Source organism: Phoca vitulina, unplaced genomic scaffold (genome assembly GCF_004348235.1).
Source record: "Phoca vitulina isolate PV1807 unplaced genomic scaffold, GSC_HSeal_1.0 scaffold2, whole genome shotgun sequence".
Lineage (NCBI taxonomy): Eukaryota > Metazoa > Chordata > Mammalia > Carnivora > Phocidae > Phoca > Phoca vitulina.
The window spans coordinates 40,955,194-40,980,072 of record NW_022589705.1 but is presented as its reverse complement, the minus strand read 5'-3'; the positions used below and the strand labels follow the sequence as shown (position 1 = coordinate 40,980,072).

Genomic DNA, 24,879 nt, shown 5'->3' with positions numbered 1-24,879 from the left:
AACTTTAGGAATATGCTAAAACCCAGACTAAAAATGGTGCCCTTTTTTGGCTGAATGAAAGCTGTTAACTCTACTGTTGGGCTACATAGCCTCTCATTAACTTTAGCAAGCAATTCCTTCAACATAGGAGAAGCTAATATGCAGAGATGCACTTCTGGCAGGTGCCACTTGAACTCTACCTTCAAGACTAAGTGCTGGTTAACAGGAAAAAAAACATGGAGAAGGGGCAATGATTTAAAATAAAGTTTTATGATAAAAATTACTTTTTAAGATATTCCCCTAGAAGCAAAAGGCAGGTTTAACTGCTATTTGAAAAACTGCGATTATCTTGTATTTGTTCCCAATCTTACTTTATCTTAACAAAGACGACTAGAAATGATAATACTCTGGATACACGAGGAAGAGAATTCACAAAGGATGACCTGGATAAACAAATATAGGATACATAGTAGATACAGAAAGAAGTGTGACATTTCTCTTCTATACAAAAAGTAGCCATGGGAAATGAAGGTGACTGAATATTGTATTTTGCTGCAAATGTCTATTTAAAGAACACATGGGGAAAAAGGCATAATAGAAAGGTATGCTCCCTCAGTTAAAGAATGGTTAAGGTCTAAGGTCCATCATTACCAAGATTAGAGGTGCCAATGTGTAAATTACTGAGGCCACTCTGTCTGCTACATTACTGTGGATACTTGTTAGTAGCAGTTGTCAAACCCAGTAAAAAGAGATGCTGCAAACTTCCACAATGATTTTAGAATAGGTTATAATTTCAAGTTGAGAGAACATAGTGCTAGTTCATTAATAATAACAATTGGTATTAGGTAAAGTAAGTAAAGGGCATGAAAAATTTTATAGTATACAGATTTATGTTTCTTTAAAAGTATTATTTACTTATTATTTATATATTTTATATATATTATATAATATACATTAAATATATATTTACTTATTATTTACATGACAATGCAATTCTATTCAAAGTCCCATTTTTTACTAATATATTGATTATACTAATAGCCAATGTATTATATAGTAATAATTAAGAATAATTCTGTATTTGGTTTACCTAAAGACCACATTTTTAAAAGTGTGTAACTCTACAAATATTATTTTGTTTATAACTTTCAAAGCACTTATTGCATTCTACCTTATATCATAGTTAAGTACATTTCTCACCCCTAGAAGAAATTATTCTCTCTGAGGACTGGCTCTGTGGTTTACTTATCTTGATATCCCTGCACCACTTTGATTGGATTCTTCAACCTCTGTTGCAGTATCAACTCACAAATAACAAAAAAGGATTGAGAAATTTGATTAGTTTATTCAACAAATATGTACTGAGTGCCAACTACATCCATGGCATCATGCTAGGCATCAGTACAAAGTTATTATTTTGTGAATACTTAAATTCTAGACTTCTCAAATTTTTCATAATTTAATATTCTATGCAGATATGGAAAACATAAAAAGTAAGATAAAGCCATTCGAAGTGAGAAAAACTTTGTTTCCAATTAAATATGATTTGATTAAACTGAAACTGAGGATATCTACAGAGAGTGAAAGAAAGACACAAAGAGGGAGAGAGAGAGATAAGTGAGAACATAGGCTTAATGGCTTAATGCTAAATACATTCCTAATAAGAATCTGCATTTTATTAAAGCTCATGTGTTAACTTAATTGGTTACGATATTTTTAAATCAGTAAATCTAATCATTTTGAAATGAAAAGAGACAGGGTATATATTAACAATATAAGTTAATACTGCTTAAGTAATCACCAAATGAGACAAGTTCATATGGTGGTGTGAAATTTATTGATGGGCAACAAAACAGAATTTTCTAAAGAAAAGAAAAAAACCTTTCCTTACTAGTAACATATGTAGCCCAAGAGTCTATATTTCTATGTGTATTTAACAATGCCCACATTTATCAAAAGAGAAAAAAGAACAGATAGGGACTGCCAACATTTTAACTGATGTTTAGGTTGCTCTCCTCTACCCTAAATATCTTAAGCAAATCCGGCATTTTAGAGAGGGTATATGTTTTAAATTAAGGTTTAGAATCTGAGGAAGCAGTTATATTTCTCTCTCTCTCTCTCCCCCCCCCCCACACACAAGCCCTCAATAAATTAACAGAGTAACCATATACATAATTATGTTTCTAAGTAAAGCATATTATAACCAACTTAAATATGCTTTATGCATACATATTGATAAACTATCAAATTGATTCAATAACATATTGATAAACTATCAAATTGATTCAAATATTACTTGGGTAATATTTTCTAAAACTGCTACTGTGAGTCATATACTCATTTGGGAGTTTAGAATATTAGTAAATGTTGCCTCATATAAGCTTTCATTACAATACTAAGGACTAAAATGACTGTTTCAAATGCAGTTTAATTATGCTCCTTCCTTCTGATTGCTACATATGTGCTAGGAACTGCAGGGGGCAGAGAGAGAGAGAGAAAGAGAGACTGACTCAGGAAGTGCTATCACTGACCCTGGTTAGCCAGCCCGAAAGTTCTATAGCCCCAGTACAAATCTCAGTCGGCCTGACTTCAGAGCATTCAGCAGAACTTCTTTAACAACCTCAGCTCTACTGCTCTTATTGGAAATATTTCAGCCATGGTCCAGAGCTTATTATTTACATGAGGTCCAATATTCCTGTGGCTGAATAAAAGGACTCAAAACTGTAGTCACCAAAACTTTCAAAGATACAAACAGGCTTATTTTAGGTTCATAAGCTATTTTAGCAGGTATTGCCAGAATCTTTATATTTCATTAAACAAAAACTGAAATATGAAGAAATGCCTGCAATTTACTATGAGTCCCTCCAGGCTTTCCAGGTGAATATTGTCATTAAACACCTGTGCTTAGATGGAATATCTCTAGAACTATCCTAAATAGACCAGAGAGCAGCAGTACGATTCAACAGTTAATATTTTCCAAGTCATGGTTCTTAAATTTGTTTTAAGAAAATTCTATGTCGTTTTCTAGATGACTCATAAAACATTAATTTTTGTCATTCAAGGCACAGACCAATATCGAAGTACATTGAAATAGCCACTCTCTCTTACCTTGACCAAATAAAAATTCATTCTAAGTAAGTGGTAAAGAATGGTCATTTTATTGATTTTGTTATCTTTTTTTATTAGAAAAAGATGGACAGCTTGAAAAGTTCTGAATTATCAGTCTTTGTAAAGCAAAATTTTTATGATGATAAGTTTCACTGGATTTAAAAATGGTAATATTAACTTTCTTGTATGAGGAAGTAAATAATTTCATGATCATTTTTATGCAAGTTTCAAACTGTTAAAATATACTGGCTTGGATGAATTACTAAATGTATTTCTCTTTTCAACTTTACACTTATCTTGTGTGTACAGCTGATATCCCTAGTGTCCAATCAGAGACAGGTTTTCATCCTGTTGTCCAGGGAATGATGTGCACAATTCCTTTTGACACTGATGAGAGATGAATACATAATCCAGCCCACTTCAGTGAAAATTGAGCCATAATTTTTTTTTACCCTGAAGAAAAATACAGTGATAAAGTTTAAAGATGGAAAAAAGTACAGTTAAACTCTTGAGGTGTACCATTAGTTAATGATAGTCAGCAAACGTTACATTTTGCCTTGAGGACAGCGAGCTCCAGATTTGCTTTTTAGGTGCTCACAAACTCTAATAATCATGGCTCTATGTGATAGCAAGAAACCTAAAAGTATGAATGATAGGTTTTTTACATTTCAATGAATTTAAAAGTTAAAGTTAAAAAGGAAAGACATGCTTATTTTTATTTTTTTTAATTTAATTTATTTATTTGAGAGAGAGAGAATGAAAGACTGAGAGCATGAGAGGGAGGAGGGTCAGAGGGAGAAGCAGACTCCCTGCTGAGCAGGAAGCCTGATGCGGGGCTCGATCCTGGGACTCCAGGATCGTGCCCTGAGCCGAAGGCAGTGGCTTAACCAACTAAGCCACCCAGGCGCCCCAAGACATGCTTTTTATATATTTTCTCCTACCTCTACTCTCCACTAAGATGTTTCTTTAAGAAATGAGTATTTTTATATCAGTCTTTGTAAAGCAAAGACTTATATAGTAGTTGAGAATATACACTATTTCACACACAAAGACTATGCCCCAATTAAAAAAAAAAAATGTGGATCTTGCATAAGACTCTAATGTTGTCTCTGAACTAGTATTTTCAAGATTTATCAACGTCCTTAAGATTTGGGGGAAAAAATTACTTGGCATAGTGAGTCAGATCAATTGCCCCTATACCAAGTACCCTACCTCTAATTGTATCAAAAAGAAACATGCTCTAAAAAATTAAGACTCTATTTTCATTTTCTTCAATAACTCATTAAAAATTGATTCATTAATTTATCTACATAATTTATTTTTAGTTTGTTTATATAATCAGCCTGTGACATTTCTGGAATAATGAATTTTATTATAATGACCACAGTATAGAGTAACCCCTTTATCTTCTTTATCTTTGAAAGGTATTCTAAGTTCTAGTGTAACAGCACTGACAAGAAAATGTTTTATTTACATAGTTCATACCTTTGCAAGATCTTTTTGCACTGTTTTATTTTTGACTTGCATCTTATTTTCATCTATCTTCTTTCAATGATAACCTTATTTCTTCCTGCCCACATAGAAAGAGCTCAGTGATAAGCAGATTTCTGTTAGCCACTTTTTTCATAGTAGCATGATGGAATATTTTAAGAAAATATACTAAAATTACTCCATGAGTTATAATTCAAAATAATATAAGTAGAGTTTAGATTATACTTCTTTTATTTTATTTTTATTTTATTTTTTTTTTAAAGATTTTATTTATTTATTTGACAGAGAGAGACACAGCGAGAGAGGGAACACAAGCAGGGGAAGTGGGAGAGAGAGAAGCAGGCCTCCCGCTGAGCAGGGAGCCTGATGTGGGGCTTGATCCCAGGACCCTGGGATCATGACCTGAGCCGAAGGCAGACGCTTAACGACTGAGCCACCCAGGCGCCCCAGATTATACTTCTTTTAAATACAACAAATAGTATTTTAAATCAGTAAATATTTGTTAAGTACCTCCTATGTGCATATCACTGTGCTAGATAAAGGGTGGCAAAAACAAAATAAAATACAACTTGCCATAAAGTGATTTATTTTCCTAGAGTAAAAACATTCACAGTAAAATTCACATAAAATTCACTTTCAAAGGAAGCAGTGTATAAATAAATTTAAATAGAAACATACACAAGAAAAATAATAGTAACAATACTCTATTCAAATCAGAGAAACAGATTTCCCTAATATTGAAAAAGACCAAATCTTGGTTCAGGGACATTATCAGGCACTTTATTCTTTTATTTGACGCTGCAAGCTGAAGTGAAGACAGACAGATGAGAGGAACATTGTGGGAATAATCTCGTTCTTAAACAGAAAAAGAAGTAAAGAAATTCTGGGAAGGAGGTTTTGGCCTTGGGTGCCAAGAACTTCAGGTGAATGAATGAAGGCATTTTAGTGCCTACTTTGTGTATAGATCATTTGATGGCATATTGTAGAAAGAAGGCAATGTGCTGGAATGGAGGTGAATTGGAGGGAGGACACAAAACAATGCTTTTATATATTAGCTCTATCTATGAAAAAGAGGAGACTTTACTCTCAATAATTGGCTAATTCGTAGCAGCCAAGACCAAATATAGTTAATTTTAATACTGGAATCTCTTATAACATGCAGCAATGGTTCTGTTTTGAAGAAAAAGCTGCTGATAAGATACACTCTGTTTCTGTAATCACCCTTTCCCTTCTTTGGAGCTATTAAATCCCCAAAATACAGACTCCACTCTCCAATTCTAGGGCCTAAGATAAGAGAGAGTTAGCCTCTCTGGACCAATCTTTAGAGTTCCCTATTAATTTACCTTTGCTCAAATCCTGACACATAATTCTGGTAATTATTTTTTTATATCCTTCTTGAGCCTTCATCACTCTATCTGCCTTTGCAATGTTTCCCAGTTCTAATTTGACATCTGCCTTGGGCCATTTCCCCAGCCTTCATTCTAGCTATGCAATCTTTGATACCAGTTTTCTTCTTAAGACAGTTCTTTAACATAGTGTCTAGGTTTTGATACTTGAGGACAGACCTCATTAATACCAGCATTTTATTTCAACCTGACCCAATTTCAATGTTGCTAAGCTTTCCACAGTAGTTCCTCAATTGTGGCTAGCCACGTGACAGTGAATAGAGCTCACAGTACTCATTAAATGGGGAGCTACTTACCACACTGACTCTCTTTTGCTTGTTCCTAGAACCATAACCATTCTGTGTCTCCTGTACTACTCCACTGGTCAAGCCCAAATTCTTTCTTAACCTAACCAATTTTACTTTAATTTAAATACCTTTTCCTGTGAATAACAAGATAAAATGTAGAAGTTCCAATTTGAATGATATTGTAAATACTGTAAATGTCATCAGAAGGTTGAGCTCATTGTAAAGCATCTTGAAGAAACTGGGAACATGAATTAGGCAGATGCGAAAAAGTAGATGATACTTAATTTACATAAGGAAAACATGAGGCAAACAGGTAAGAATGAATAAGGAGACTGGAGACTGAACCAGCTGAAGGGTACTGTTTATAACAGAATAATGAGCAAAAAACATTGAAAAGATAAAATGACATAAAATTATAAAAGGCCCATTAATTACTGAAATCTACAGCCTCTATTATGCTCTTGCATCTTTCATCTGGAAACCTTCCTACATTTTCTTGTCATCTGTCTATGATATTTCACTATCAGGAAAACTTTAGTCTGATGGCTATAAGATTTCACTCTTTACTCTCTTCTTTATATCATAAATAAAACAATTAAATAACCATCCTAATATTTGGTCACCCACTATCCTATACAAAAGTTTGAATAACAAATGTAACTTATTAATTCTAAGTAATTTCACAGGTATAACAACACATATGGATTAAAATGTAGAGAGAGACTATTGCTTGCTAAATAATCATTTTAAGCACTCAAGTGAAAATTAAAATATCCATTAACAGCCCTACCCAACTGTACTTTCCACAATTCCTCTCATAAATCTCTTAGTATATAGTTAGGATAATTTCCTTTCCATTCACATATCTGCCAAGCTAATTCTCACCTCCATAACTTTGTTCATATATTTTTTAAATGTTACCCTTGATCTTTTCTTTTTTGACATTAAATTTTTTGTATGTTCCACCACACATCTGATGCTTAATTATATAGGCATATTGGTCATTATTCTATTACCTCATCTAAACAACAAATTCTTTTTTTTTTTAAGATTTTATTTATTTATTTGAGAGAGGGAGAGAAAGGGAGAGAGAGGGAGAGCACAAGCCGGGTTGGGGGGTGGGGAGACAGAGGGAGAGGGAGAAGCAGACTCCTCGCTGAGCAAGAAGTCAGATGTGGGACTCAATCCCAGGACCCTGGGATCATGCAGCCGCTTAACTGACTGAGCCACCCAGGCGCCCTAAACAACAAATTCTTAAAGAATAAAAAAACTCCACTCTTCTTCATTTCCCTAAAGCATGCTAAGGTGGAAAAATAAAAGCATTAAAGAACATAAAATTTGAAATTTAAAACCAAGATTTAACACTCCTATAGATACCTATAAGGTATCTATATTGATACTTATTTATATGTATAAACTTATATATGTATCTATTGCCTTTAAAGTATGCAGGCAAAGCTGCTTTTATGATTATAAAGGTCATGAAATCCATCTGTGGGATAAATCAGTGTTCTATGAATGGAAAAACCATTAATTGTTTCTTAGGACTTTGACTATTCTTTTCATTTGTCAACTCTCAGAAATTTGCTCTCCATATCAGATTTCCTATCTCTGCATGAATCTTAAAATTGCAAACTTTCAAAAAATTTGGAGGTAAATAATATATCATTTGTATACATGGGAGGAGTTTACATGTTGATTAATTTTTAATTTGAGTATAATGATATAAAACAAAAATTTTAGGATAATAGATTTCAATCTTAATTATAACATGATAAACTATACTACTGAAGATTCCTAGGATACTGGACTTTTTTCTTCAGTAGTATATTATTTAAGTAACAAAAACTTTGCAATGCCAAGTGATTGTGTGGGGTAGACATACAGATCAATAGAATAGAACTTAAGAGTCCAGAAATAAACCCTTGCACATGGTCAACTGAATTCTGACAAGGGTACCAAGATAATTTAGAAGACGGCGGAGTTGTTCTTTTTTCCTTTCAAAAAATGGTGCTGTACAACTGGATATCCACTAATAAAAGAACAATGTTGGATTCCTAATTCATACTACATAAAGATAAACTGAAAATGAATTGTAGGCCTAAATATAAGAGCTAAGATTATAAAACTCTTAGAAAAAACATAGAAATAGGGATGCCTGGGTGGCTCAGTCAGTTAAGCGTCTGCCTTCAGCTCAGGTCATGATCCCAGAGTCCTGGGATGGAGCCCCACATCAGGCTCCTTGCTCAGCAGGGAGCCTGCTTCTCCCTCCACCTGCCGCTCTCCCTGCTCCTGCACTATCTTGATCTGTCACTCTCTCTCTCTCTCTGACAAATAAATAAATAATCTTTAAAAAAAAGAAAAGAAAAAACATAGAAATAAATCTTTAAGACTTTGGTTCAGATAATTGTTTCTTATATTTGATATGGAAAATATAAGTGATCAAGGAAAAAAAGAGATGAATCAGGTTTTATCAAAATTAAAAGCTTTTGTGTTTTAAATTTAAAAAGTCAAAGACAACCTACATAATGGAAATGGGAAGAAATCAGAGAGGGAGACAAACCATGAGAGACTCTGGACTCCGGGAAACAAACTGAGGGTTACGGAAGGGTGGGGAGTGGGGGGATGGGGTAACCAGGTGATGGGTATTAAGGAGGGCACGTGATATGATGAGCACTGGGTGTTACACGTAACTAATAAATCATTGAACACTACCTCAAAAACTAATGATGTACTATATGTTGGCTAATTGAACATAATTAAAAAAAGGAAAAATATTTTTAAATCATATATGTGATAAGTGATTTGTATTAAGAATATATAAGGGATAAATAATATATAAGGAATTCTTACAACTCAATAATAAAAAGAAGCTATTATAAAATGATGAAGGTATTGAATAGAGCAAAGAAGATATACAAATGGCCAATAAATACATGAAAAGATCCTCATCATCATTAGTTATTGGGAAATACAAGTTTAAACCACAGTGATGTACCACTTCATACCCACCAGCCTGATTATAATCAAAAAGACAGATAATAACAGGTGTTAGTGAGGATTTGGAGAAATAAGAACTCTCATATATTGATGATATGAATGTAAATGGTGCAATTGCTGTGGAAGACAGTTTGTTACTTCCTCAAAAAGTTAAATGTAGAATTACCATATCATCCTCCTGTAACTCCACTACTAGTTGTCTAGCCAAGAAAACTGAAAAATATGTCCACACAAATATTTGTATATGGATGTTCACAGCTGCATTATTAATAATAGCCATAAATTGGAAGCAACCCAATTAATGAATAGATTACAAAATATGGCCTACTCATACAATAAAATATTATTTAGCCATAAAAATGAATGAAATACTGATACATGTTATCACATGGATGAATCTTGGAAACATTATGCTAAGCGAAAGAAGCCAGACACAAAAGACCACATATTTTATTATTCCATTTATATTAAACGTCCAGAATAAGCAAACTTATAGATATAGAAAATAGATTAATGGTTGCCCGGGCCCACAAGGACAACTGCTAATGGTAGGGGATTTCATTTTGGGGTAATCAAAATATTCTGGAATTAGATAATGGTAATGATTGCAAAAGTCTGTGAATATACTAAAAATCACTGAATTGAATAATTTAAAAGGATGAACTTTGGGTTATGCAAATTATATCTCAGTAGAGATGTTATAAAAAATATTGTAGAGTTGACAATTCAGTTTCAGTAGTGCTTGTCAGAGTTATAATGAAATGTCAAAGATGTGAAGTATCCAAAATAATTAATATAATGAAATGAGACTTGAGAAAAATCATTAAAAATTTTCAGGTGATTTTAGGATTCAAGTTTTTAAAAAAACTATAACAATTTTAGTGTTTATGATAATGTAAGCAAAAAGCCAAATAAATTTGCAAATTATTTTTTTAGCATTTGATAAAACTGAAGCAGAAAATAACTAAAAATGTGCAAAACAACATATTTATCATTAATTAACTATGACACTTCTGAAACTTTCATTTGAAATTATTAACAAGATTTTAATACATTTTTTCTCTTTTTGAATCCTAAATATGAATTTTTAGCAGCATCTATGGAATCATAACAAATTAAGTATCAAGCTAGATAACTTAGAACAAACAAGAACTTCCAAAAATATATTTTTTTAAAAAAAACTGAAATAATATGCTATTAGAACTTGTAAAAAAAGGTACTGACAATTGTTAGACAATTAATATTCCCTAAAATACAGATGAATACTGCCAAATCTCAGAAAGTAATATAAAACATATAGACTGCTCATGGTAGTAGTAAGAAGAAGAAACACCAAGTACTCTTTACTACAGGAAACAAACAGGGTTGCTGGAGGGGAGATGGGTGAGAGGGATGGGGTAAATGGGTGATAGGCATTAAGGAGGGCACGTGATGTGATGAGCACTGGGTGTCATACGCAACTGATGAATAACTGAACTCTACATCTGAAACTAAAGATGTACTATATGTTGTTTAATTGAATTTAAATAAAAAAGGAAAAAAGAAACACTGTATAATAATGTTAACACTAAATCAATACAAAGTAAAACAGATTTGATATTTAAAATACACTTTAAAAAAAAGAAGATGGTTATCAGGTCAAGGGAAAATGTACTAGCTATTTAATAACAGCAAATATGGAAAGTCAAAACAACCACATCCAAGACTGGTAGAATATAAATTTGGGCCAACTCTGAATTTCAAAAAAGCCAGATGAAAGATTTTTTTAAAGTCTTCGAAAAACAGGATTTCTCAAGAAAATTAGGATTTATCAGGTCAAAATTTAAGAGAAGGCAAGATCCCAGAGAGGTAAGCCCAACACTCAATACTGCTTTTGTTCTAATAATATTTGTAGATCAGGAAAAAACAACTTACAAACTAAACTATACTTTTGATGGCTCAAGAGGTCAGGAGTCAAAAATCAAAGCCCATGTCCACCCAAGGAGGGGATACTGTCCACATTCAAACTCAAGGCTATACCATGAGATATAAAGGAACAGCCCTAAAGTAAAACAAGACCTGGATAATCCATAAAATCTCAAGTTTTGAACTTTCAGGTGTCCCGATAATGATGGCAATCCTTCGTGCCTGCGTGATAAAGCAAAAGAAAATACGTGAAGGGCATAACTGTAAGTCAGTTTTCTGCTTGGTATAAAATTAGGCTTCCCCTCTGAGTCAGTTGCCCAAAAAGACTGAGAAACTGAATAATGAAGAGAGCCAGGCTGAAGGGTACCAGGTAGATTTCTTGCCTTTTCAGGAAATACTTCAGGCAGAAATACTCACTGTAGACTATGGAAGTGTGTACACAATGTCTTTTTACACAGAGCAAAAGATTACATCCAAATTATATATTTTAACAAAAGGAAGTCTGTGGATATATTGTCAGTTGTTCTTTAACTGGTTCTAAAAGGTCAGGGTAGCATGCAGATATGTGAAGGTTCTATGTGAACAGCTGAGATGGAGCTATGATTATGAAAAAAATATAATTTTCAATAACAGAAAAGATGGACACTTCATCAAGGAATGTTAATAATAAAGGAATTTTATTTACATTTGTATTTATATTTGTCTTGTGATTCCTAGGGGACAATATCGTATATTATTGATATTAAAGCTCTTATGTATGGGAATGGGATCAACAGAACTGACATTTGTAAGCAGATGTTAAAACATGCTAATGGGGAAAAAGATGCCAATGAAGTTATCATCTGGCATAACTTATAAGGATCTCCTTATTACTTTTTCCTAATTTCTATCTGTCTCAGGTTTAAGTCATTTAAGTCTCATTTATTCACTTCAATGCACCAAAGTGTCTGTTGAGCAGTACTATCAGCACTTCATAGTTCCTATCTCTTTACTTTTTCCAGATGGGTTATGCTATTGAATCCTTTGCTCAATTCTAAATGGTCACAGGTTGGTTTTTCTGGAAATGAGATACCAAGACAGAGTTAAGTGTACAAAAGATTTATTGGGAAGTAACACCTGTTAAAGGAAAATGGAGGAAGTGGATTAATCAGGGAAAGCTAAACTTTTTGCCAACCACCCTGGAACTCTGAAGCAAAGTCTGTCTGTCTGAAAATCCCATACTGAGTAGAAATGGCCAGGTCCTTGTAATATTGCCTTACTCAGTAATTGACTGGAGTTTGACTAGAAAAAAAAACAGTGTGACCTAGACTTGAAAGCAAAGCTGGACCCTGAAAAAAAACTAAAAGCTGGAGCTCTCAGCTAATGACACATCTGAGAAACCACAAATGGTAATACTATCCTTGTATGTTTCTGTCCTAATCTTACTCATCTAGTTTCAAGTCTTCTCTCTTTAGTCTCAGTAAAATCTTTGATTAAAGGGGACATGCTTTATTTATTTTTACTGTCAGTGATGAGCAGAGAACCTGATACCTAAAAAGCACACAATAAATATCTGAAAAACTTTATTAAATGGCTAAATTTAGCCCCCTAAGTATTGATGAGGTCATTAAGCTTTACTTTCACTTTTGAACCATCATTATTGCTTCTTTGAACCCCAAAAGAGGGCTGAATTAAGCTTAAATTAAATTACGCTTAGCCTCAGGCAGCCCTAACATCTGCCCTTATATACTCTTCTAATATCTCATACTTCCACCTACCACTAAAAGCCACTATTTCCCAGAAGTCTTAATACTCAGGACAACTCCATCTCCTTTGGTCAGACCCATTAGAGGTAAGCAAGTAAAACAGATTTGAATTTGTATACTCCTCTTAGTTCCACACTTTATATAATCAGTCTCTACCCAGTGAGTTTTTCCTAGCTCTTCCCTCTCTCCCTAAAAGTTCCTGCATAAGGCTTGCTTGATTATAATTCTTTAAGGCTCAGAGTTTGTTTCAGTGCTAAGGACATTGTAAATATTCAAAAAATACCTATTTGAAATGAACTGAATTGCTGATGGGGCCCCAAAATGACAGATAATAACAAAGGGCAATTTTTAAAGAATGTCATCACAAAGCTTCTTTCTTATAGAATTATATAAGCTGGAACAATATTACAGAAACACATTGAAAATAAAGGTCAGTTTCCAGTATAAAAAAGCACTCTTATTTCACAAAACAACGAAATTTAAAAATAAAATATCTATCCGTAAGTTTCTTTTTAACACCTCACATAATTAAAATGAGGTGATCAAATCCACATCTCCTGAATCCAATATAAGATCAACCCTCTCTATATTTTCTTAGTGTCACTTACTGTTAAACTAGAAAAAGAGGGCAAAAGTAAATTCAATATTTCTTGGCTTGTAATATGATTATTCTGATTATTATTCTGATTATTCTCTCCCTCTACCTCCATATTTACCTGAATTTAAAGTAGGTGCACATACACAAATATAATCCTCATATATGATTAGTTAACTTGGATTTATAAAATTAGGGCAAACTCATCCTTCCATGCAAGCTGTGCTGTGCAAACCCCAGGGAATATCATCTACATAGATTATGATGTAATTGTACTTGTACACTGCACACCAGCCCTGATTAAGGAGAGCCCTTTTCTTTCCTCTTACTCATATAGGCCATGTGATAAATCATCTCACCTTTAACAGTAAAAAGAGAACTACAGCTCACCAAAGATATACAGATGGCAAGTAAACATGAAAATATGTACATGTCATTAAGGAATTTACAATTAAAGCAACAAGACATTATTAAACATCTATTAGAATAGCCAAGATCTAGAACACTGACACCACCAAATCCTGGCAAAGATACAGAGCAAGAGGAACTCTCATTCATTGCTGGTAGGAATGCAAAATGGTATAGCCACTTTGGAAGAGAGTTTGGCAGCTTTTTTACAAAACTAAATATATTCTTACCATATGATTCAGCAATCATGCTCTACTATATTTACCTAAACAACCTGAAAACTCATGTCCACACAAAAACCTGCACATGGATGATTATAGTAACTTTGTTCATAATTGCCAAAATTTCAAAGTAACTAAGAGGTCCTTCAATAGATGAATGGATAAACTGCAGTACACCCAATGAAATAGTATTTAGTGCTAAAAGGAAATGAGCTATTAAGCCATGAAGAGAAGGAGGAAACTTAAATGTATATTACTAAGTGAAAGAAGCCAATCTGAAAGTCTATATATATATAGATAGATAGATAGATATGTCTATATCTCTCTATATATAAAGATATATATATATATAGGAAAACATATTTAATAATAATGGAAAAGGTTCATAGGACTGTATTTGAAAACATGTTGTTCTATTTGGTTTTACAAAAATGTTCAATATGGCATGTATATACCATTAGCATTAGTTATGAGAAAAATAAATATTTGGAAGCAAGGAAAAGAATCAATAAAAATATTCTAAATTTTAACCAAATCAGCATATCTAAAGCAAATCTTACTTTAGTATAGATGACTGCCATATTAGATAATGTCCAGTGCCTCCAGGAATCATACAATGGCATAAAGGAGTACAAGATGTGAACATTCAGTGTATTAAAAGTGGTTCCAAGTAAGAAATCCCTTCCAGAGAAATTGGATTAGATTGCCTTATTGATCTCTCTCCTCATTTTGTTGCTAACCAGGGAGAACATATGCACCCTCTCCAGAAAATGTGTCAAGATAAAGGGTATGTAATTCCAACCTTCATGCTTCAAGAAGGGAAGGTGTTGCTCAAGTTCTAAGGAAAAAAAAAAAAACAGATCATGATTCTAGGAGATAGGCTGTCAGAGAAGATTGAGATCTACAAGATAGATTTGTTCTTTCTTTCCATGAGGTTGAAACCCTTAAAGTTCCTGGCCATCACTCTTTTTTACCTCTTAGATGCTTTCTCTCCTTCCTAACAACATATGATTAAACCAGCTTAAGGAAGCTTTAGATATAAGAGTGCGGGGGCAGGAAGAAGGGGAGCAACTAGGCTGCCTCTGAGATAAATATATGGCAAATTGCTTTCCCCTCCTCTGAATCTCTTTCCTTTTGGCTCCAATGGGTGTGACTTTCTCTTATATTATATCTCTTCTAAAATTCATGTTTGCAATATAGGAAATAAGTGGAAGAATAATGCAAAGCTAACAAAGGATAAATAATGAAGAATATCTCATAGTCTAGCCAAGGTTACTAAAATTTTGCAATGGAATTTCAGGCCAACATTCCAGTTAGAAACTGCTTTGTTTGCTATTACTCCCTATACATACATTTTCCACAGTAACCTTTGAGGAAAAGGGTTGACTGTGTCAAAGAAAATTTCAAATATTCTTGGGTGTCCCAGCAAAATCCATCATAATAGTATCTAAATTTCCCTAAAATACATTATAATAATATAAAAGCTTCCCTAAAACTTGATCTAATTGACCACCATAATTCTGTATCTATGTTCCTCCTCTGCAAAAGGACTAATCACCATTTGACCATGTAAGCCATGGATAAATAATGTCCCTAGCAATTGTTCCAGATCCTCAATTTCCTCTGATCAATTTTTTTAAATCAGATTCCTTACTCATGAATCCTGACTTTTGGTTCTGTATCTCCTTTAATAGCTTAAGCATGCACCATAAATTCTGGATGCTTATATGGACTTCTGGCTTTGCAGCACAGCATTTTTTTTTAAATTTTTTTTATTGTCATGTTAATCCCCATACATTACATCATTAGTTTTAGATGTAGTGTTCCATGATTCATTGTTTGTGCATAACACCCAGTGCTCCATGCAGAACGTGCCCTCTCTAATACCCATCACCAGGCTAACCCATCCTCCCACCCCCCTCCCCTCTAGAACCCTCAGTTTGTTTTTCAGAGTCCATCGTCTCTCATGGTTCGTCTCCCCCTCCAATTTCCCCCCCTTCATTCTTCCCTCCTGCTATCTTCTTTTTTTTTTTTTCTTAACATATATTGCATTATTTGTTTCAGAGGTACAGATCTGAGATTCAACAGTCTTGCACAATTCACAGCGCTTACCAGAGCACATACCCTCCCCAGTGTCTATCACCCAGTCACCCCATCCCTCCCACCCCACTCCCCACTCCAGCAACCCTCAGTTTGTTTCCTGAGATTAAGAATTCCTCATATCAGTGAGGTCATATGATACATGTCTTTCTCTGTTTGACTTATTTCGCTCAGCATAATACCCTCCAGTTCCATCCACGTCGTTGCAAATGGCAAGATCTCATTCCTTTTGATGGTGCAGCACAGCATTTCTTAAATAAATGTACCTTGAACTCACTCCTGTAGCTCCTTCCATTTTAGGTTACCATGCAAATGGGGCATTTTATGCCTTTTGGACCAAGCACATTTCATCCCCAAACAGGAGAAAAACAGACACTGATTACTTATCTAATTACTAAAACTTGAATTCCACCCTTTACTAATCAATCCTTTCCATTATTTGCTCACAGCATTTATAAAAATGAACTCACAGTATTAAATACCAATATTTTATTACTTCCTCCCTTTTCCCTACTTCTTAACTTTTTAAAATGTTTCTTGGATCCTAGGTTCTCTTAGGCACTCTATGGCATCACTTACTCTCACTATAGTTTCTAATTAATCAAGCACTAAGTCACTTACGACTAGATATGTAAAAAAATAACAAAAGAATAGTATACCAAATAAGTGAGCTAAAGAGGAGACTACAAATGAAGCTAACAGAAGATGGAACAACAATTTTATACAGAAAAAGTAAAGACTCGAAGATGAATCTTACAATTAAGGATCATTTCAATTACTCTAAGAAATTGAGCTGAGCAACTTCTACAATGTTTTATGAATAGTAGCTATAAAGAGTGAAAAAGCATAGGAAAATGTACATATTTATTGAATATGAAAGAATAGTTCTTTAATATTCTTAGTTCTTTAATATTCTATAGTATAGTTCTATATATAGTTCTTTAATATTCTAATAATAGTGACATGCTTAGCAGAATTCTATACTATATTATACTATAGTATAGTTCTATATATAGTTCTTTAATATTCTAATAATAGTGACAGCTTTAGAACACTCCTTATAGTGAATATATTTTCCAATATTTCTTAACATTCAAAATACTTCCTGACAATGATATATTCTATGTAATTTCACAGATATTAAATAAAATACCTCTATAATATGAATATTTTATTCCTGTTTATGCACATATACCAGTCACTTGCCATAATACAACATATATCCATATATGTATATAAGATTTTGCATATGGATATAGGGCTATGTATATATACATAAATCCGTATATGAGCGTGTAATTATTTTATAAATATATAAATATATACCCAAATTGGTTGTCAATTAGATATATGCCATATGCAACATTCAGTGAAAGTTTCCTCTGCATAAAGCATTTAAAAAAGTAGGTAACATACCTGAAATCAGTGAGTTTATATTCTATATAGAGGGCCAAAAGACATTTCAAATGAATCATACTTTTATAGAGCATAATATCATCTAGAACAAATTAATACAGTTGGCACTGTGTGCTAATGAGGAAAATGTTTTGAATGGGATACATCTGCCTTTAAACCTATGTTTTTATTCAATGGATAATTTTTTGTGGGTTTTAAGGGCTTGAAGGTATTCCTGTGCTATTTCTCAAACACATGTCCTCACTAACACTGAAATCAGAGACTAATGACAGTCTGGACCTTTTGTCATCCTTTCTAATCATGTTAATATAATGGAAACATTTGTAGTACAAGCAATTTAGACACAGGCCCACATGTGAAGGAGTTTATCACAAACAGTGCTTTACACATTATTAAAAGTTTGCTCTAGTTAGTAATACTACAATGCCAAGTCTTCACTTCTACCATTACATAATATCCAAAAAAAACCAAAAACCAAAAAACTCTAAAGATAAAAAAAGCACAAACTCTGGAGTCAGAAGACCTGAAGTTAATTAAGTCTTAGCAATGCCACTCAATTGTGTGGCTTTTGTTAAGTTAGTTAACCCATCAGAGCGTTAGTTTCCTTATTTATAAAAATGAGATAAAAATACCTATCTTACAGTGTTGTGGAGAATAAATTATAGAATACATGCAAAATATCTAGCACAGTGCCTGATACATAGTAGCCACTCAATAAATAAAATCTTCGTTCTATTTTCAATGTGTCCTCTAAGCAATACATAACAGCATAAAACAATGAATGAATATATATAGTATCATCAGCCTTTAATAAACTAAATACTTTTTTAAGTTTTCAACTACTATGAAGAGATTTTTACATTAATGTTAATAACTACTTGTAATAATCAATAGAAGAAAAATATATATACAAAACATAAATTATAAAATGGTTGTAATAAGAATAATGCACCACAAAAATTATATTTGTGCTCTGTTATTATATGACCTTTTTTCATCAAGAAAATCTCAAGCAGAATATTAACAATAAATGGAAACTATTTAAAAGAGAATGAAGAGATTTTACTAATGCTACATAAATTATAACTATAGTATCTTAAATAAAAATATTTTAAAGATAAGTAAAAAACTAATTATACTTACATGTTTCCAATGTGTAAGCTTTCCCGTTATATTAGTTTCAGGCTGAAAAAAGAGATCCTTGAAGAGCCTGGCTTCATATCCTTTTTGTATGTAAATCCATTTTGTTTCACATTCACTAATAAATTTCTCCTGATGTTTTTTGCACAACAACAAGGGGCTGAATATAAGGGGGAAATTGTCATTTAGTTTTTTGTTTGTTTGTTTTTTTAGTTTTTTTTGCCATAAAGAAAGAAAACTACTCATGAGTTCACTTACACCTTTGAAAACATGGCAGTAAATTTAATGTGATAATTTGTTTTCATATTACTACTATATAAAACTATTTAGGCACTAAGGTTTGCTCATCATCATTCACCAAGGGATGAATGAGTGCTGAGAAATCTCTGGTGATATGAATCCACAAACAATTCTGTACAAATGTTTGGCTATGTATTTTATAATATAATGGCAAGAAGAACATGACTAAATTATCTATAGAAATATAAGGTAACCAGTATGAACTCTTTTGATTTTTCTGCTCCAGTGCAGAAGTCAGTAACACTCATTCTATGTGATGAAATAATAAAGTTGTTTGAATTAAAATGATGAACCAAATAGAAAGATTACAGTTGCCATTATTATTAATTAGCAGAGGTAAAACAAAATTAACCAAGGAAAGCAATTTTTCCCATTTTCTAGATTTTTAAAATGGGCTCCATCTATTCATTTCTTCATTCAAAATATTTTTGTTGATGATCTAGTGTACAATATAGTAAAAGACTAAAACTTATAATGGCTTTAATAAGGTAGTTTACTTTTCTCTCATGATGACCAGTGGGGCAGCTCTGTTCTATAAAGTCATTAAATCTTGCCTCACCCTTTTCAGACACACTGTCAGCAACCCATATAACTGATGCATTCCAGCCCATGAGAAGTGAAAAACATGAAAACAAAGAGGTTACAATTATCATTTAGGTACTTCAAGCTGCAGTTATACTTATTACTTCTGCTCACTTACAAATGTAACAAAAATATAGTCAGATAAGCACACATAGCTACAAATAAAACAGGTTACTGAAATCTTAGTGGTCACCTAACTGCCAAAAGAAGAAAAAGTAAGGGATTTTTCAACAAAAAATATTATTCTGAAAGTGACCAATATGTGCTCTGTGAAGAGAAGAAAGTCCCCAATACCATGAAGCTTATATTCTAAGTAAAGATAGATAGGGGCGCCTGGGTGGCTCAGTCGGTTAAGCATCTTGCCTTTGGCTCAGGTCATGATCCCAGGGTCCTGGGATCGAGCCCTCCCTGCTCAGAGGGGAGTCTGCTTCTCCCTCCCCTCCCTGCTCCTGCTCTCTCTTTATATCCCTGTCACCAGCTCTGTCTCTCTCTCAACTAAATAAATAAAATATAAAAAAATAAGTAGAGATAGATAATATAGTAATAAAACACTAGAGATATGTGTGAATTGCTTTTCACACAGGCTGGATTGGGATAGTAATACCGAGAAGAAACAAGATATGGTGGTAATCTCAGGAAACAAACACACAAAAATTCTAGTAGAGCAAACAGCAAGTACAAAAAGCTAGTCAGAGCAGGTCACTGGGATGGACAATCATTGTTGAGTTTTGAGAAAAAAGAGTAGCTTTGAATAGAATCACATTGGGGAAACAATTTCTGGGATACAGTTGTGAGGAGTTCTGTGGATCCTCTCCCCAGTGAAACAACCATTTAAAATCTCTGGAAATTGTCTTAAGGGCATATAGCAAATACACAAATATTTATTCAATAAAATCTATTATATCTCAGTAAGAACAGTGAGACACTGTTGAATTTAAACAACTTACCCTCTCTTTTCTCTCTTTCCCCTGACCCAAGTTCAGACTACCAGAAGTTCTACTCCAAAAAGGCGAAACCAAGAAAACACAGGATCCCTTCCCTACCTTGTTCCAGTCGAGGGCTATAGTATCATTGCAAGAAATACCCTAGCCTGGGTCCATGTTTTAGAGAATCTATTTCAAGCAAGAATGTCTGAGAGAACTTGGGTTCTCTTCCTCCTCTCAGAACTCACTTATAAGGCAGAAGCTCTAACCCAGGTGCAATAGGTAGAGAATCCTGGAACCCTGAGAGCCCTTGCCCTCAGAAAGAGATAAACACTTAAAAGGAGAAGGGTAGATCTAAGAGAGTAGAAAACTAAACTAAACCATCTTGAGGTTTACCAAAGAGAACTAGGAGAAGAGACAGCTAAGAAGAGCCCTTCTGAGATCTGAACAAACTGCAAAAACTGGCCTCAAAGATTACTTTTGTAAAGAGCCCAGTTTTAAAAGATCACACTATGGAGCAATTTATTTCCCAGGATATTGTTGAAAACAATAGTCAGCTGGCAATTAGTGAAAGCTAATAATAGGTGTGATATCAAAGGAGTTCAGAATAGCCTAACAGAGAAATCAGAAAAAGAGAAACTCAAAGAGAGCCCTGCTATAATCACTGTCATTTCAAGGGTGACTGCACCTCGCTAAAAGTTTGCCCTCTAAGGAGCAATACCAGAGGCTACCCAATGCAGGGGAAATAAAGTTTACTAAAATAGTCTAGCCAAGTTATTAAACAAATAAGTCCTGGGTAAGGAGATCAATCAAGGGTGGTTACAATATACTATTAAAATGTCCAGTTTTCAACAAAAAAAAATTAAGAGGCAAAGAAACACAAAAGTATAAGCAAAGAGTAGGCCTTTAAAACTGCCTTTGAAAGGGACAAATCACAGACATAACAGATAAATACTTCAAGGCAACTATTATAAACATGTTTAAAGGAAATAAGCCTCAAATAAGTAAAGAAAGGTATAAAGACAATATCTTTTCAAATAGAGATTATCAATAAAGACATAGAAATTACAAAACAGAACCAAACGGAAATTCTGCAGTTGAAAAGTATAGTCACTGAAATGATAATTTTGCTAAAGTAGTTCAACAGATTTGAATTGGAAGAAGAAAACATCAGAAAACTTGAAGAGACTGATTAAGATTATGCTGATAAACAGAAAATAATGAAGACAAATGAACAAACCCACAAAAAAAAAATGTGAGATACAATTAAGTCCACCAACATATGAGTAATGGGACTTACCAGAGCAGAGGAGATAGAGAAAAGAGACTGAAAAAAATATTAGAAGTATTAAAACATTCTGAAATCTCATGAAAAACATTAATCTACACATCCAAGAGCTCAAAAAAACTGTAAGTAAAATAAATGCATAAAAATCACATCCAGACATATCATAGCAAAATAGTTGAAATCCATGTGCACCTGGGTGGCTCGGTAGGTTAAGCATCTGCCTTCAGTTCAGGTCATGATCTCAGTGTCCTGGGACTGAGACCTGCATCGGGCTTTCTGCTCAGTGGGGAGTCTGCTTCTCCCTCTCATTCTCCCTCTGTGTGCTCTCTCTCTTTCTCTCTCTTGCTCTCAAATAAATAAATAAATTCTTCAGAAAAAATAGTTGAAATCCAAAAATCAAAGGGAAAATCCTGAGAACAGCAGAAGAAAAAGCCTAGCCATGCACAAGCGAACCCAAATAAGATTGACTGCAGACTTCTCACAAGAAACAATGGAGGTCAGCAGGCAGTAGTATGACATAGTCAAAGTACTAAAAAGAGGGGGAAAAAATCTTTCAACCAAGAATTTTATATTCATCAAAACCATCTTTTGAAACTGAAAGTGAGAAGAGGTAACATCATTAAGATGGTGACATATGTCATTCCTGACTTTGCTCTCCCACACAAGAACAACTAATAACCATTCATGGATAAAACACCATTGAGAGAATCCTAGAACATAGAGGTAAGGCTGAAGCACACCCTCCAATGCACCACAGAGACCAAGACATAATGCAGTAGAAGGGTAAAAGGAGTCACTACATGTGGACAGCAATCCTCCTCCTTCAGGCCAGTGCAGCACCACACTGAGAGGTCTCCCCTGAGCCTACAGCTCTTCCAGTGGGAAAAGAGAACCCAAGGGTGATATCCAGCTCCTGCAGTGTTGTGGGTCATTTTGGGGAAGCCCCTACTCTGCTCTCACCCTAGGGGGATTATAGAGGAATCTGTGGTGCTCAGCTATTGGGAATCTGATTGTGATAAAGCAGGGTGAGACCAGCACTGGGATCTCAGCAGACTGAATTCCTACCAGCAGAGCCCATGTAGTAGTCCCAAAGAGTGTTTCTGTTCATTTGCAGAATCAAATCAGTGGCACAATATGATCTAGGAACTCGGCAGGCTATGGGTCTGCCTGATTCACATAGTCAAACAAGGAGATCTGCTGGCCCTGGAACCTGCCATTGCCTGGGAGCTAAGTCATAGCCCTACCACTTTAAAGCATGGCTCCTGGCATCATTTCACAGGCAGGGAACACCAGCAATGCTCAAGCTAAGAGGTAGGTGGGCAGAGCTGATCACCCCCAGAGTAAATGTAGCACCCAGTTTAGAGGGTTCCCCTGCTTTGCCCAGTCAAGGGAGTTAATTCATGGCTTCACCACTGTTCACTATAGCTCCTGGTCCCCCTCAATGGGAAAGCCTGTTTAGGAAAACTTGGGAGTTGTCTGAAGTGGTCCCCCCACAGGAGAGCTGAGTCATAGCCCCACCTGCTGCAGAGCATGATCCCTGGTTCCATCTGACAGAAAGGGCTGGTGAGAATACCCAGAAGCTGCCATGTAACCCAGCAAAAATGAGTGGCAGGCAGATGGAGCTGATTGCCCCCAAGGAAAGCCAGTGGTCCTGTTCAGCCGGGAAACTTGCATCAGGGACAGTTTGAGTCAAGGCCACAAAGAACCTTACTGGCCTTGGAACTGCTGCTTCTCTCACTGCACCTAGGCAAGGAAACTGATTTGTACTCATTGCTGAATATTGGCTTTAGCCTGCCCAACCTGCGAATCTTACCAGAGCACACAAGAAACTGTGCATCCCATCCAATAGCTCTGCTCATAGTGGCATTTGAACAGAGCACAGCCCATGGCTTTCCCTGTCTGCAGAGCAAAACTGGTGGCCTCACCTGACGAGGCTATTCAGTCACATAATGAGATGTGAAAGTCCTGACTCCTGTCCTACTGTCCTGCCAGGGCAAAGAAACTAATTCAAAGCTTCATCTACTGCTGAGTATACTACCAAATCCCAACCATCTAATAAATCTAACCAGAGGCTGATCCAGGCAACCACAGAGCCCACACTACGTTCTCACGTGGGCAAGCCAAGTGAGAAACCAAGCCAGGAGTCCTGTCTAGCTCTTCTGAGGGTACACCCTCAGAGCTAGAACGGCTGCCTCACCAAAAATAGACCCTAATAGCAGGCACCACCTGCCCAAGGACATTATCAGCAGACACATCCAGATACACAAACTGAGCTACCTGGAGAAGTGCCTCTGTCAAAGTGAACCTATAAAGTCTGGAAAAGGAGACTTTTTAACCAAAAGTGCAGATACCAATGTAAGGAATGAAAGATGACAAAAATCAAGTAAATATAACATGGGTACTAATAAAGCTCCAATAATTAGCCCTAAAGAAATTGAGATCTATGAACTATCTGATAAACAATTCATCTCCTAAAGGGCCTACATGCAGATTCACCCACCCAAGACCCAGTGCAGAAGTAGTCCTTTAAAAACCACCCAGACTTTGGGTGAAGGACTCATTTCCTAATTCTAAAGCATTGATTACTTACTAGATTATCCTACAGAATCAGAGGAGTGGGTGACATCTTCCTGCTCTCCCCGTCTTGCTAAAGCTGGAAGTTACCACCTTCCCCCCAGCCCCGCTTCCTGTGGGTGTCACCATTATGCTCCAGCTAATGGGCACTTTCCTGCATGCTCTCCTGCCTTGCCAAAGCCAGCAGGTGACATCTTTTTTTTTTTTCTTTTCTTTTCTTCTTCCTTCTCCTTCTTTTTTTCTATTTCTTTCCTTTTTTGGTAGATCCCATTTTTGCACTTTCCTTCTACTGCACTCCAGAACACCAGTATAGCCCAGAGGAGAGCTTCTTCACCTATCTGGTGCCCCAGTTTTTATATCAGTCACCTGGTTTTTACAGCTGCCTTTAATCACCTGGCTATGGAGACAAAG

General features: G+C 34.9%; 1 protein-coding gene across 1 annotated transcript in view; it reads right to left on the bottom strand.

Moving 5' to 3' along the window:
- Positions 1 to 24,879, bottom strand: part of LRRIQ3 (leucine rich repeats and IQ motif containing 3) — a 196,235-nt gene that overhangs the window by 75,157 nt on the left and 96,199 nt on the right. The window contains exon 5 of the mRNA XM_032426072.1: positions 18,805 to 18,961. Within this exon, the coding sequence (XP_032281963.1) occupies positions 18,805 to 18,961 (157 nt within the window). The remainder of the gene's footprint in view (positions 1 to 18,804; positions 18,962 to 24,879) is intronic.